Source organism: Vidua macroura, chromosome 26 (assembly GCF_024509145.1).
Source record: "Vidua macroura isolate BioBank_ID:100142 chromosome 26, ASM2450914v1, whole genome shotgun sequence".
NCBI lineage: Eukaryota > Metazoa > Chordata > Aves > Passeriformes > Viduidae > Vidua > Vidua macroura.
In genome coordinates this window covers 1,045,599-1,060,843 of record NC_071596.1, presented here as the reverse complement: position 1 = coordinate 1,060,843, position 15,245 = coordinate 1,045,599, and the positions used below count along the sequence as shown (strand labels likewise).

General features: G+C 44.2%; 2 protein-coding genes across 2 annotated transcripts; both read right to left on the bottom strand.

Moving 5' to 3' along the window:
• Positions 1-1,484: 1,484 nt before the first annotated feature.
• Positions 1,485-7,620, bottom strand: LOC128819472 (kelch-like protein 24). The gene is made up of 3 exons (XM_053999655.1): positions 6,699-7,620; positions 5,547-5,958; positions 1,485-5,324 (listed from the first exon to the last, which is right to left on the bottom strand). Exons 1-3 carry the CDS (start codon positions 7,618-7,620, stop codon positions 5,012-5,014), a joined length of 1,647 nt encoding a protein of 548 aa, XP_053855630.1. The 3' UTR covers positions 1,485-5,011.
• A 1,845-nt stretch (positions 7,621-9,465) lies between these two features.
• Positions 9,466-15,237, bottom strand: LSM7 (LSM7 homolog, U6 small nuclear RNA and mRNA degradation associated). Its single transcript, XM_053999668.1, has 4 exons — positions 15,122-15,237; positions 14,866-14,956; positions 13,525-13,596; positions 9,466-10,525 (listed from the first exon to the last, which is right to left on the bottom strand). Exons 1-4 carry the CDS (start codon positions 15,161-15,163, stop codon positions 10,383-10,385), a joined length of 348 nt encoding a protein of 115 aa, XP_053855643.1. The 5' UTR covers positions 15,164-15,237; the 3' UTR covers positions 9,466-10,382.
• Between the last annotated feature and the right edge of the window lie 8 nt (positions 15,238-15,245).

The following is a 15,245-nucleotide window of genomic DNA, read 5'->3' as shown; positions in this document are numbered from 1 at the left end:
CTATAACAAGGTACCTTTACACCTTTAGGTGTCCCTGGCCAGTCCTGGTGTTCTTGGATACCCCTCAATCTAGCTGTGTTGTTCCCAACCCCGGATACTCTCAGGCTTATCCTCAAACCGGCAAAATTTTTGTCTTCCACTCATTTCCATTTACTCACCTTTATTTTCCACTCACTCTCACACACACATTCACACTTCTACATTTCCCTTTATTTTATTGCACAGAGGAAGGAAACGTCAGCAAACCTCTTAGAGTTACACGAAGGGATTTCTGTTACCCGAGAATCGCGGATCGTGTAAGCCCCACCCTGACCCCTTCCACCTCCCCGAGGTTTGGCTACCCCTCTTCCCTAGAGATAGCCTCAGAGTCAGGGGTTCAGACCTCCGCACCTTGCCCGATCTGGACTCCCCACCCCCCTCCCCCGGGGGAATGGGTTAGACGACTACTTTACGCAGCCGCGGTGCTAAAAGGTCCTACGATACTGAGCCATCCTTGCTTTGGGGGCAGCCTCTCTGGGCTTCAGTACCGCTAGGCCTCTGGGAAGTGCCCTGAGTTTGGTTGCCTCTGGTGTCAATTCACCTTTGAGGCTGGCTGCATGCGACTCACACCTGGTGCGAGTCACAGCTTCCCCCTCACGCCCGGGGGAACGAGGCTAGGTTTGCGGTGTTTTGCCTAAGCTCCCACCCGCGGGGACTTGTTGGTGCGGGACCCACCCTCGCGTACACAACAAGACAAAAAGGTACCTTTCTCTGGCCAGTCGCAGAGCTCTTGGATATCCCTCAATCCAGCTGTTTTCCAACGCCAGATCCTCTTGGGCTTATCCTCAAACCGGCAAAATTTTTATTCCATCCTGAGTACTCTCGAATTTTCCCCAATACCTTTTATCTTTCCCCAATAGATTATGCCAAGAAAACCCTCTTTTTACCTTTTATTAATTAATTTTTTTCCCAATTAATTACCTTTTTTATTTTCCTCCCCCACCAAGGGGTCCCATTCTTTCCCTGAGACCAGTCCCAATTTCCCGTGGGGGTTTCTCTCACTCTTTACCACTCGCTTCGTCTCTTTACTGGCCGCTTTTCTCGCGAAAAAGACGGAAACGCAGCATGGGAGACTGCCGCTCTCGCTTAGCAGGTCTGGGGTAACCAGCCCACCTCTCATTCACACACATTCATCCCCCCTTTATCCACCCCCGTCCCAACAAATACTTACTTATCCTTTGTCCCTGGTCTTTGTTCTTCGTGTACACTTTAGTCTTAGTGGCTAATTACCGCGATTTTTAGGGAATCTCTTCCCTTTTCTTTGTTTTATTATCTTCTTTTGTCCATCGGATCGGAACCTGTGTCTGTCGGTCACACCAGGGGAGAACAGTGAGGCTGCTTAACAGGGCAGGACGCGTCTCCCTCACTCTGACTCTCCTAAGGCACCGGCAGAGAGGTGTTAAGAACCATCCTCTGCTACCATAATTGTGAAAAACGCCAATCACTTGGTTTTTACAAGTTTTAAAGTTTAATAATAATAAAATTGTTATAAAAATAGTAATACAATTAGAGTAATAAAAATTTAGAGTTAGGACAATTACAAGACAATAAAAAGCAAAGAATTACGGACGTCCGGATGCTCTCGGGCACTTAAGCCACGACAAGCATGCCTTGTGAACAAAGGAATCACCTTAAAAGCAACAGCCTGTTGCATATACAAAACACTTCATGATTATGCATATATTTTATTTAAAACAAGAACTTTGTCTGGTACTTGTCAAAAAGTTTCTGTTAATTCCCAGGCGCCTTTGAGTCTAAGTCAGGCTTGAAGAAGTTCGTTTCTGTTGATAAGGAAAGCCATAAATTCCTCTCCTCTGGAAGATTTAGGGGTTTCTGTAATTGTTATCCTTGTGCGAAGAATTCATTGATTATCTCATCTCTTTCTTGAGCTACTTACAAAGCATCTTACATAGTATAGTTTCTATTTTAACATTGTGTTATAACCTAAAAATACATTCAACACACTACTTGAGAGAATTAATACAGCATAACTTTCCAACATTACACATATAATATTCATTGTAACTATTGCGTAAAGCCAATCATAAAATATGCATTTTTCACAATTATAAATGCTTAATTTATTTTGTTAACTTAACCCTAAAAATCTCTGTTTCAGAGATGAGGTGTCTGAACCTCTGAAGAGGGGAGACTCCAGCTGCTCCCAGTTCCGTTTCAGACAGACCAGGGCTAGTCCTGGCTTTGGACTGACCTTGTCAGTATGTAATGAACAAAGTTCCCTGGGACGCAGATACTCCAGGCGGGCAGGGCCTTCCTAGTTCCCATGGCAACACTGGAACGGCTGCTGGCTCTAGCTGAGCAGCGATATTGAAATGTTAATTAGCTAATGGCTCTGTTTGTTTTCTCTAAACTGCCTGGAGATAACCTGCCTCCCCCACCCACTCCGACATTCTGTTTTCAGAGAGCTATCTCACTTGTGCCGGGCGCTGACATACATACCCACTTCATAACTACCCCAGGTTGTGGAGTCTATTTATTTATTCCACGTATCACTTCAGTCATAATTCAAAAGACCCATACAGTCTCCAGGGCACAACTGGCCTCTGGGCCCAGAGAACAGGCCCAGCCTTGGCTGCTGCAGCCACATCATGGGACCCCCAGCTCTTGGCAGGGAGCTGGCAAGGAGAGGAAGCCAAACCAGACCTAGAGGGCTCCATGTCTGCAGGCCTGCTGTCCTGACAGAGCTGTCACAGTGGCAGTGAAACATAAACTTTAAGGGATTTAGAGATTTTAGAGGAGCTAAGATTTTAGTTAGAGATAAGCCTTACTAGAGTTAATTAAAATAAATTAGTAGGCCTTGATGAACTTAAGAGTTAGTAGTTAACTAATAACTGATTGCTTGTCAGCACAATGTTTAGTTAGTTGGGTTTGTAATGAAGAATATAGAAACTGACAAATAGCTTTTAGGAACATAAGACAATTGTGGGCCTCCTCTGTTCTGAAACCAACCAACCAAGACAAGGAATGGAAGTTCTACCAAGGTTCATTTGTCATATTTGCATTGAAAAGGTAGAAAGGTCAGAATGAGGAAGACTTCATTTACTTCCTCATTTTGGGACCCCTCCCCATGAAAGGGACCACTGACCCATTTCAAGGAACAAACTACGCATGCTTAATAGCTTTTGGAATGATTAGTGTGATAAGTTAGAGAAGACTCTTTGTTCATCAAGACAGAAAGGAGAAGCCTTGTGTAGATAACAGAAAATCAAATGAGAAGCCTTGTGTAAGATAACAGAGAGCCAAAGGAGAAGCCTTGTGTAGATAACAGAAAACTGCCAGACAAACTAGCTAATATGTTGATTACTTAAGCTAGTTGTGTAATTAGAACTTAGGTGGAAAAGACCATTACAGGGCCGTGGACTTTCACCAAGGAAGAAGAGAGGAGCCTTCCTCAAACGACCACCAAAGAGTAGAAGACGACCCCCTAGCAACAGAGGGCACAAGCGCAGAGTACACCCAGAGATACCACAGACACGGAAGAAAGAGAGTATAAAAAGACTGCAGGAAGGGGGAAACGGGGTGAGCCGTAGGCGGAGCGGGGACTCCCCGGCTGCACCCAGTGCTGTTTGCTTGCCATCGCTTGCTGTAATCAATAAATTTCTGATTGACTCTTGAAAGGCTGAACAAATGATTCGCCTCTATTTATAACAATCAGCATACGAAGCGAGGAATGGGATGTACCAAAATAATGAATATGTATTTGTATTTTGGGTATTCAATTCTTGTGTGGATTAAAGGACTCTCTAATCATTTGAAAGGCGCAGTGTGTATTTGGGAGCTATCCCACACGCTGCCTGGCATCGCAATGAACATACACTTTCTAACTTTAAACTGTTAGAGAGTTTTTGTCCGTCACAGCTGGATATCGGTACTAGATCAATATCCATATTTCTTTAATAAATCAGCAGGGCTGCTTTTCACCAACATCTCTCAGTTTTTAAGGCCTCTCCCCTTCTCTGGAGAGATTAATCATTCAGTTCAGGAGCTCTCTTGTTGTGTCACATCAAAGAACAGACTCTGACAGCACAGGAAGACAGCAGTGCTTGCAGTGCAGCCTCCCAGCTCGCTTCTGTTGCAGCAGTGGGGCAGTCACTCTCTCTCCACATTTGGGAGGCCTGAGTGCCCTTGGAGATCAATCCCTACCGCCCTAAGGCCATAGTTCTGCCCAGGAAATGCTCTTTCTCATACATAGTCTTTAATTACAGCTATGTGCAGGACCCTGCTCCTTGCACCCTCATTTTAGTGCTTTGGGATGGGCATTTTTATTCTGAGTCTCTGCAGCTGTGAACCCAAAGAGGACAAAGGAAACTGAAACCAGATTCTTAAGACTCAGTGTGCAAATGTTTGTCATCACATACCTGAATCCATAAATCCAGAACAGTCTCCCTCCTTCTGTGGTGCTCTTCAGCCTTGAATAAAGGTAATTTTAGCCATAATTAACCTGTGAAACTTGCTTTTTTCAGGCTAAAATGGTACTGATATTAAGTATGGCTTGACAGCAATTGCTGTTTGGGTTGTTTTTTTTTTTCTTTTTTTTGCTCTGTCCTACAGCACTATGGGCTTATAATCCTGCTGAAGATTCCCTTGACACCCATTTGATTATTCAAATCCTATGATATTTTCTAACAATGAGGCAGTGATTTTCCAGTTGTTCAAAGGACAGAGAGACACAAAGGTTAAAGGTCAGAACAGCCCATTATTGAGCATCAACCCTAAGGAGTTTATATACCATAACAATACCAATCACCAGGTCAATACCATCATCAGGTAATTTTCAATAATGACCTGTAACCTTTGTGTAGACAAAGATTGCACTGGCTTTTGCTTCAAGTTCATTTGTCAAGTAGGAAAAAAAAGGTAAAATTACAAAGGAACAAAATTTTAAAATGTCACAGGCCAAAGTTGATGCAATCTAACTCCCTTCAGCTGTAAAGCACACGATCTTCCACTCTTATGCCCACGTATCAAATCTTCGCACAGAGACACAGCCATGAATAGGAAGGGGGCAAGGGAGTTTGTTATCTATGACCTGGCACACATCAGTGTAGGGATCAAAGAGGACTACAATGGGGAGGGTGCTGTTTCCCTTCCTCTGTCCAAGGAGATAAATTTGTCCATTCACAGTGCTGCATCCCATGAAGAACTTCTGGGTCAAGCATTCCTCATTCACCTGGGTCCATTCATCTGTCTCCACATCAAATCGAAAAGCTTCCCCTCCTACAGTGTACAGAGCCCCATTCAGGGATGTGATGCAGAGGTCATACCTGAGAGAGAAGAAACCCTTGATCAGAATCAACAGAAAGATTTGGCCCCTGAAATATTCAGGATGACCTTGGTCCTCAAATCAGTAGTCCTGTTTAATCAGAGAATCACAGAAGTGTTGCAGGGACAGGACTTAGGGATTTCTACACTATAACCTCTTCTTGGAGCAGGACCAACACTAGAATCCTTCGTCTTCTGCCAGGTCCCAGAATATTACTTCTTACCTTGGAAGAGGGGAGAATGAGATGACATCCCAGCTGTCTGTCTCCGTGTTCAGCCTTTGCACTCCATCATATACATGTCCATTCTCATCCAGGCCACAGACCACATAGATGCTGGTTCCCACACTGGCCGCGTCACCTCTCTCCACAGGCTGAACCATAGGACTCATGCTTTCCCACTCTGACTCCATCAAAGCCATGCGCTCCACTGCTGGGATTATCCCTTCATCTGTGCTCCCTCCGAGAACATACAAGTAGAGCCCTACTCCTACTGCACAGTGGCTATTGCGGGACTTCTTCATGGCTGGCCCTTCCAGCCAGCAATTGTCCAAGCAGTTGTAGATGAGCACCCAATCCACACTGTACCACACAAACTCATCCCGGAAATATCCTCCTGTCACAAAAAGGAAGCTCCCTGGAAACACAGCAAAGAAAATACTAGTCACATGAAGGCTAAAAATTGCTCCTGACATCTGGGGTTCTCATTTCACCCTGGGCTGTACTGATAAGGTGCAAGATGAGAGAAAATCAGTTTGCAGTATTTAATTTCTCATCCACACAGATAGATTGGGCCTACAGTATGCAGCCAGTCTTTCTAAGCCTGCTCCAATTTTTTAATAGAATCATGGAAACACTGGTTGGAAAGAACCTCAGAGATCTCACTTCCAAACTCCTTCCAGAAATGGGACTATTACCAACACTAATACAGGAAGCCATAGTATTGAGCTGGTTTGAAAGTCTCCAAGCATGAAGATTTCCCAACACCTATGGATAGTTTAATGTAATGGCAACTATAAATCAGAAGTCGCCTGTCATAGGTCTAAATCACTACAAAAGAGAAGGCCAAAAAATACACTGCTTAAAGCCAAGTCCTTAGACGGATTCCAAATAAAGCCAAGGTAAGGAGCTTGGTAGACTGCATAGTTTCTGCCATATGAGAATAGCGTTGTCTAGCATTCTCCCAGGACTAAGGAAGACAAAACCGTTCTTTGAACAAATATGAACACCAATATTAATGAGGTTTTAGCAGTGCTGAGCACAACAGTTTTACAGCAACAGTTGGACTCCCTGCATATGCATATATGGACAACTGCATATGGCATTCAGTCTCAACTTCTGTTTGCATCTGCTCAGTCTCCCTTCTCTGTAAATTACCTACTGCTGCCACTGCATACTGGGTGAGGTTCCTGCGCTGCAGTGGAGAACAAGCCTGCCAGTTCCCTGTTTTAGGTTGAAAGAGAAATAATTCTTGCTGTTCTTTGTCATGCTTTCCTCCCAGGACATATAAGGTGTCATAGCTCCGGCCAGCATAAGGACACAGTTTCGGATTTTGCCAGCTGGGTGGGGGACAGCTGTCTAACTTCTTTATTAGTCTGGAAAAGATATCTGTCTCTCCAGCACGCTTGCTGCGTTTCACCAAGATATCAAGGAAGGACAAACTCAGAAAAGTGACCCTGACTTCGCCCATCAAATCCAGAAATTCGTCCTCTCTTGTTGCTGGGTCCTCCATTATCCAAATCATAATACTGTCAAAAACCACATCCTCTCTTGAAATGAAGAGGTCATCACTCTTCAGGAGCTGCACCAGCATTTCTTTGGGTAATGCCTTAAATTCTTCCTGGCATATCACATCCCCCCAGTGAGTGAGAGCCACATTCATAGCAGACACATACAACTCTGTAAAGGCAAATTGCTGTGAGTAGGTCATCAGGCCAAGGCAGTTTGAAACATGCAGTTCTCTCTCCAGAAATTTCTCACACAACAGTTTCACCCTATCAAACTGAAAAAAATCAGCCGTTTCCAGTAAGCTGGTCACATTTTCTTGACCTATGAGCACTTGGGCTGTGCGAGTGAACTCAAGTAGTGCCTGAAATGGCACTGCATCAACCCCTTTGATCACTATGTGCTGTTCAGAGCTCTCTCTTGCTCCTCCAAAAAACATGGCTTCAAAGTATCGACTGTGTACTGAAAGCACCCTACGGCTGACCTGGAAGAGTCTCTCTCCAACCTCAAGAATTGTGTCCGCAATCATTTCTGTCTGAGGTCCCAGCTCCTGTGGCTCTTGTGCAGGCTCCATGCTTGTAGACTGCCAGGCAGTTAATTTTAACTCAGTCTTATGCAGCCCTTTCCATCTCTGGAAACACTATCCCCCTAGCTAGGGTAAGTATGAGATAAGCCAATCTTGTCCTAAAAATAGAATGTTTTCTACTCTCCTGCTTTCCTCTTCTGTCTTTTCTGCTGCTTTCTGAACAGCAATAGCAGAACAGCAGTATAACCTAAAAAATACAGATTTGACTGGCATCTACTTTTACCAGGTAAGGCCACAGCAAATAAGGGGAGCCAAGCAAAGAGCCTGGGCTAAAAAGAAAAAGCAGGAGAAACAACCAAAAGATTCCTAAGCACTGAGTAAATACAAAGAAGTTGTAGAAAATACTGAACCTATTTGGAAAAAAGCAACCACCACATCACTTTTTATTACATATCTAACTTTATACTTTAGTAAGAGAGAAGAGGAAGGAGTGAGCCCCCATTCAAACCCAGATGGCTTCACATGTTCAGTCATCCTCAATCTGAAAGCACTAAATAAACACAGATGTGGGACAAAGAACAGCTAATGCCACAGTGAATTTTTCCAAAGCTGTTACGTGAAGAGACTTGCATAGGGACCTTGAAGTAGAGTCCCTTACCCAAAGAGCCCATACCAGCAAGACTCGCTCCCAGTTCTTGGCAGAGCTCAGCAAACAGAAGCTGTGCCAGTGTCTCACCATGCCACCATAAAAGCTTTCTTCCTTATTTCTAGTCTGCATCGCCCTTCTTTTAGCTTAAATCATCACCCCTTGTCCTATCACAACAGACCCTGCTAAAATGTCTGTCCCGCATCATTTTCATATTCTTCTTTTCAGGTACTTAACTCCCAAGTATAACCGCAAAGTCTGTGCTGCAGAAAAGGAGAGCCATGCAGCGCACAATGAAGACCAAGCAACCGACCAACCCCCTGAGCAGGAAATATTGGGAACATGCCCCTCTCCAGAGTTTACACACTTGAGCCACAGCTTCAGGCAGATCTCCCAGCACTTAAGAGCTCAGAATCCACCCCAGAGAGCCCCAGCAGGTCTGTTTCTGATGCTATACTTAAAGAGTGCAAAAATAGTGCAGCACATTACCGGTATCAACAACAGCAATCTTTCTCCCACCTAAAGGACAGTTCAAGACTATACTCAGGCTGATGGCAAACAAATTCTATTCCTCACACTCTAAATAAAGATTCTCTTTTGAATTGTGCAGGTTCACAAGCAAGTTTTGTAGCATTAGAAAGAAACTAGGTTGTGAGGAGCACAACTTTATAGACAGGTCTGTGAGCCCCCAGATTAAAATCCAGACGCACCCAAGTTCACACAGGCAATACATTACACACAACACCTGGTCCCTAGTTTTAGAGCCTCCTGGAAGTCAGATTCACTAAAATGAAATTTACTGTAAGCTCCCACCCATTTTGGAGCTGACACAGGAAAGGTTATGCATGCGAGAACGATGCTGTGGCCAAAATAACCAATACAACCTGTACTTGCCATGGGTTCTTGACAACCTTCAGAACAAAACTGCTGCTGCTAGCAGAACAATTCACTCTGCCACAATCTCCACATAAAGGGTCCTCTATAAAGGCAAGAGCAGGTGGAAGAAGCAGGTTACAGGCTCCAGGCACATACTTCAACCAGGCAGTCTTTAAAACGCCTCAGAAGGGGGACGAGATGCTCTCAGGCCTTTCCCATCAATTCCCTGTTTGAAATACGGTTTTTGCTCTGGTCCTTCCGATCCTGTAGTGCTTATGCACCTCCTGAACTAATTTAATTTAGATTTATGGCTAGAGAACTGTAATGTCAGTTGTAGTGCACTTTTACAGACTGAAAACCAGACATTTAGGAACAGATTAATTTGTCTTTATTCACTCAGAACTCCTCAAATCTTGCATTTTTCGCAGTATAAAAGAAATAAAAATGTTTACTTACAAATCAAGTTATAACAAGCAAAACCACAAGTGGATAGCTACAATATAAAAATATGCAGCGCTTCCAGACACTACCTACAATTGAACAAATGTTAGGATATTAATTATTCTTCCCCTAAAATTCCAAATAACAAATAGCTACCTCCATAAGGTTTAGGTCACTCAACCAAGAATTATCCCACAAGTTAGATCAGTCCTCTGTAGAAATGTGTGAGCCTGCTGATACACAGATCACAGCCCACAAGTTCTGGAACAAGTGCTGAAAAAACCTTCTTGGCTACATCCCTTGTAAAGGTGATGACACTATACAAGAAGTAATTTTCCTGCACAAAAGAGACTGAATTCAGCAGAAGACTACAACATAATGCTTACCCAGCTGAGTACTGATATCTAAGAGGAAGAAAAATATGTTCTACTGTGTTTAGGCTTTTAATTTAGATTAAAGGCATTTTAATGTATTTAAAAATGGAAAGAATATAACCAATATTCAGGGCATTCATAACTAATTTTATGGGGTTGTTTCAAAACACACAAGATCAAGAAGGTCTCAGACAATTCATAACAATATGTTCTCTTCTGTCATCTCTAAACAACATAGTTACACACTGATTTGGGGCTGGGAGGAAAACAAGAACATGCTTCTTACATTCAACATCCTCTCATCATTTGTAAAAGCCACAAAAATAAAAGTTGACTTTTTTCACACTAACAAAAATACATTCAAACTTCCCCCCCCCCCCCCCCCGTCAAAAAACAGGAAGCTTCTCACACATGGATAGTTTTCTCCAATGACTTGCACCCCTGAAGTTTTCAGAGACAATCCAAAGAAAGCATTAGCCATCTTGCTGCTGAATGAAAGGGTTTGGAATAGCTTCCATTCCATCCTGTGGACAAATCAGAACCACAGAAGTCCCTCTGCAAACCACAAGTCCCAGCTGACGTGTGTCTTCTGTTAATTTAAATTGATCATCTGGATCTAAAAAGCAGAGATCCATGGTTAGAACAGGAAAATAAGAAACCAAATTCCATCAACTTCAAAAGACACAGACATGCATGTTTTTTCCTGACATAACTGCTTTGTTTTATTGAACACATGGGCCATACAGGTGATGCAGCAGTGACATATGATGTTTTCAAGACCTTACTTACAGTGAGCAATAAGGAAATCTGCTTTGTATGCAACAAAAAGCAGAACACATTTATTAAAGAATTCAAAGGCCTTTTCATGCATCTAACTAATAGTATACATGCAAGTGATTAAAAAAAAGCTCTTGATCCCATTTCAAATGCCATTATAGACAAACACTTGGTGATTAATGCAAATCAGAAAAAGACCCTGACTTCTAATGCACTAGGGAAGAAAGCACCAGCCCATTCTCAGACCAGGCCAAACAGGGCTGGATTGGGACAAATAAACACAAACCAAACATTTCTATCTTCCATATAGAGATATCTCTATATTCAATAGAAATGAACAACACATTTCAAAACTCTCTTTTAAAGATGAAATTCGAAGCTTCAGGTGTTCCATTTTAAACAGGCATGAGAATACTCTTCAAAAACACTGTCTTATCAAATGATAGGTTTTGTATCAGAGAGGAGAAAAGGGCTGCCAATGAGATAACTATAGAGGAGCTCAAGTAAGGACTACCAGGGATGTTCTATCACAGGGAATGTGCTTAACCCAACTTCTGCTGTAGAATCACCTTTAAAGGTCATCTAGTAGAGCCCCCCTGTAACAAGCAGGGACATCTTTAACTAGACCCAGTTGCTTGGAGTCCCATCTTTGAATGCTCCCAAGGACAGGGTACCTACTACCTCTCCAAGTAACCTGTCCCAGTGCTTTTATCACACTCATGATTAAAAAAACCCTCTTCCTTATATCTACATTGTCACACTACAACACAAAATAACTCACACATGGACGCTAAATGCAAAAGGGAAAAGAAAAGAACCCAAAGAGCAAATTTTATTTTCTGACTCCACTATGTAAGTGGAGTAAAAGTGACAGTGGATTGGAGGGTGAAACTGCCACCTCTCCAACCACACTGATCAAACTACCAGTCCATCAATTCTCTCCATCCACAACAAAGAATGCAAAACAATTACTGTTTATATGAACAGTGTGAGAAAAATCGGTAGAAATATGTAAACATCAGAAGGCCTAAGAAACTTTTAGAAGAACTTTAAAACTCTCAAAAGAACAGAGCGACACTACATCTTCCTTATAGCTGTATCTTCTGTTTTATCTACATTGACCCTCCTTTAGTTTAAACCCATTATGTCTTTCCCTGCCACAACAGGGCCTGCTGAAGCATCCCCCCCCCCCCCGGCATCTCCTTTTATATCCCTTTAAAACTGAAAGGCCACAATACCATTTCCTCTCTTCTTCAGGTAAACACCCCAGCTCTCCCAGCCTGGCTCCAGAGCAGAGGGGCCCCAGCCCTTGCAGCATCTCTGGGGCCTCCTCTGGCCTGGCTCCAGCAGCTCCACGTCCTCCTGCTGCTGTTCCCCAGGGCTGGGGCAGCTCTGCAGGTGGGGTCTCACCTGAGTGGCTAGAGGAGCAGAATCCCCCATCCCTGGTAGGGATGCAGCCCAGGATACAGCTGGCTTTGTGAGCTGCAAGCACATACTGTCCAGCCTCTCATCCACCAGCATGTCTAAGTCACTCTCAGCAGGGCTGCTCCCAGTCTATTCATCCCCCAGTCTGAGTCTTGCTGAACCTCATGAAGTTCCTGTGGGCCCTCTTCAAAAACTTGTCCAGGTCCCCCTGCATGGCCTTTGTCCTTCAGGTGTGTCACCTGCAGACTGAGGGTGAACTTGATCCCACTGCCTATGTCACTGATGGACACTAACCAGTCCTGGTCCCCACAGAGACCCCTGAGGGTCACTGATGTTCACGAGGACATTAAGCTATTGACTACTGCCCTCTGGATATGACCATCCAACCGATTCCACATTCACCAAACAGTCCACCCATCAAATCCATTTCCTTCAATTTAGGGAGAAGGATGTTGTGGGGTGTGGCAGCAGGTCTCTGGCCACAGAGAGCAACAGACAACTTTCCCAGGCCTTTCTGGGAAAAGGCTGTGATAAGATCAGAGAAAAGAATGAGAAACAACTCTTATCTTGGCCTGCTGCACCTGTTATTGTGAACATGTGGAATGTGTTATGGAGATGTGTTTACCAAAGGGTGGTTTCTTAATTAGCCAATGGTGATGGTGTTTGGATTGGAGGACCAATTAGGCCTCGGCGTATCATAACTGTCTATAAAAGCAATGGGTTTCTTAATAATTATATATATAAAGAGATTGATCAGCCTTCTGAATCATGGAGTCAATGCTAATTATTACCTGGCCGGGGGCCCGCTGCTGGGACAGTGGGGGACTGTGTTAAAGGCTTTACAGAAGTACAGATAAAAGACATCTGCAAGCCCTTCCCTTGGCCACTGATGGAGTCACAGAAGGCCACTGGGTTGTTCAGGCAGGATTTTCCCTTGGTAAAGCCATGGTGGATGTCTAAAATCACCTTCCTGTCCTCCAAATATCTTAGCAGAGCTCCAAGGAGGATCTGTTCCATGATTGTCCCAGGCACAAGAGGTCAGGCTGACAGAACAGTAGTTCCCAGGTTCCATTCTACCCTTTTGAAAAATGGGTTCCATGTTTCCCTTTTTCCCATCACCTGACTGCCACCACTTTTTAGATGTTTTATACTAGCTTGGGAACTGTAACAGCCAATTCCCTCAGGAACATGTTTTCAGGTCCCACAGACCTGTCCATGCACCACAGTGCATGTAATCAGGTCCCATAGACCCGTCACCTTACGTCTTCCTTTACAAGACATCTATCCCAAGCATGCTGCAGTTTGGATGATGTTAATCTGCAGTTTCTGCTTATTCACTCACAGAGCTGTAAGATTTCTGTCAAGAAAAACACTCAGGGAAGGGAAGCTTTCCAAAGATTGCATATTACTTACCTCGCATATACTCAATGGTACCATCCAGCACAAGGTTCAGAAGAGGGTCAAACCCTTTCAAGACACCACTTGCTATTGAAGACCACACAGAAAACAATGATTAGGACCAAAACAAAGTATACCGCAACACAAGACTTCATGAAAGGTACATTGAGCTCTCCAGCCCTGTTCCCTCTTTCAGGCAAGACCAAACAAATGAGGTCAGAGGTATTAAACAGTGTCCTCTTTATCAATGGCAAGTACACAAAAGCTGCTCTGCATTGCACCAATTAAAACTTACAGACTTTTCAATCCATTCTTCCAAATGTTCTTCAAGACACTAACATTTTTGCTTTCAGCCAATTTCAAGGGCATTTTAAGGATACTGTATAACAAATCAGTACAAGTCACACAAAGAAAAAAAAGACAACTCCAAAACAAAATAAATATCTTTAATGAAAGGTTATGGTTAGAAATGAAATAAGACTATATTTTAAGTTCTTTCCTCAGAAACCCCATCTTCCAGGTCCTCTCCTGGCACATCATGTCTTTAGCATAAGCACTGCCTCACAGGAAGGCACTGCAGATAGACCACACTTTGTCCTAATGGAGAACATGATTTCACAAGACTAGTCACTAAATATATCACAAAATTACACAGAGCAATTTCTCAGTTTGACAAATACACTTCGCAGTAAGGAGTTCAAGTAACTTCCAAACCCTTATAAGCATAAGGTCCCAGTGGAGTTTTAAAATGCAGCACATGGTACACTCAGACAAACAAGTGCCTGCGGGTGGCACCAACATCCCCAACTGCACTGGGATGTACCTGCCCAGCTGGGAAGGGACGGGAACGCAAAGGCACGGTGGCATATATTGAACCACGAACTCCGGGCATGCTTACCATGTCAAGAGATGAAAGGCACGACAGTTGTATTAATTGTTACATCCATAAATGCTTCTTTGTTCCTTTAAGTGCATCCTTGCAATGCAAAAAAAAAAAAAAAAACCCACAAAAAAAACCAAAAACAACAAAAAAACCCACCCAACAAAAACAAAAAACCAAACAAACAAACAAAAAAAAACCCAGCCAAAACAAGGCTGTTCAAAACAACCAATAAAAGAGAAGATGCACAGATGAGCTATAAAGATAAAAGTGCACCCAGGAGATGAGTGGAACAGTTAACGAGAGAAGCTTCACACCGGTAACCGCAAACACTAATAAGTAAAAGCACCCGCTACTCCTCCGCTTCCCTTGATGGGAAAGCAGCGCAAGCAGGAGAGCAGAGCCGACAGGCATCGGCTGAGGGAAAACGCCAAAAGGCGAAAGAGCTTCGTGCTGCAGCCACGCGCCGGGCTCACCTTCCCGCCCGCCCTGGAACTTCACCCGGATGGTCTTGTCGATGTACTTGGAGAGATCCAAGATGCTCTCCTTCTTCTTCTTCTCCTTATCCTACGGCAGAGCATAGGCAGTCCAATTAAAACGCGCCATTCGCGGAGACACAGACCCGGAACGCTGCCGCGGGATCCCGCGGCGGCGGGACGGGGACGCGAGTAAACCGGCGGCGGCACCGGCGGCACCGCCGCCGAGCCCGCTCCGCTCTGCTCCGCTCCTCACCGCCATCTTCCCCGCGCCGCTACCGCCGCCGCCACTCGCCATTTCATTCGGCACCGCCAGAAGTGACGTCGCGCCCCGCCGGAGCCCGTTGGCGGCTCGGGGCGCTGGGGCGGGACGTCCGGGG

Coding starts and splice junctions, on each gene's coding strand:
- LOC128819472 (XM_053999655.1), bottom strand. CDS start 7,620: ATGGAGCCTGCACAAGAGCCACAGGAGCTGGGACCTCAGACAGAAATG. Junction 5,959..6,698: donor GTATGCAGTGGCAGCAGTAG/GTAATTTACAGA, acceptor CTGTGTTTCCAG/GGAGCTTCCTTTTTGTGACA. Junction 5,325..5,546: donor TCATTCTCCCCTCTTCCAAG/GTAAGAAGTAAT, acceptor CTTCTCTCTCAG/GTATGACCTCTGCATCACAT.
- LSM7 (XM_053999668.1), bottom strand. CDS start 15,163: ATGGCGAGTGGCGGCGGCGGTAGCGGCGCGGGGAAGATGGCG. Junction 14,957..15,121: donor GCGGCGCGGGGAAGATGGCG/GTGAGGAGCGGA, acceptor GCTCTGCCGTAG/GATAAGGAGAAGAAGAAGAA. Junction 13,597..14,865: donor GTTCCAGGGCGGGCGGGAAG/GTGAGCCCGGCG, acceptor GGTCTTCAATAG/CAAGTGGTGTCTTGAAAGGG.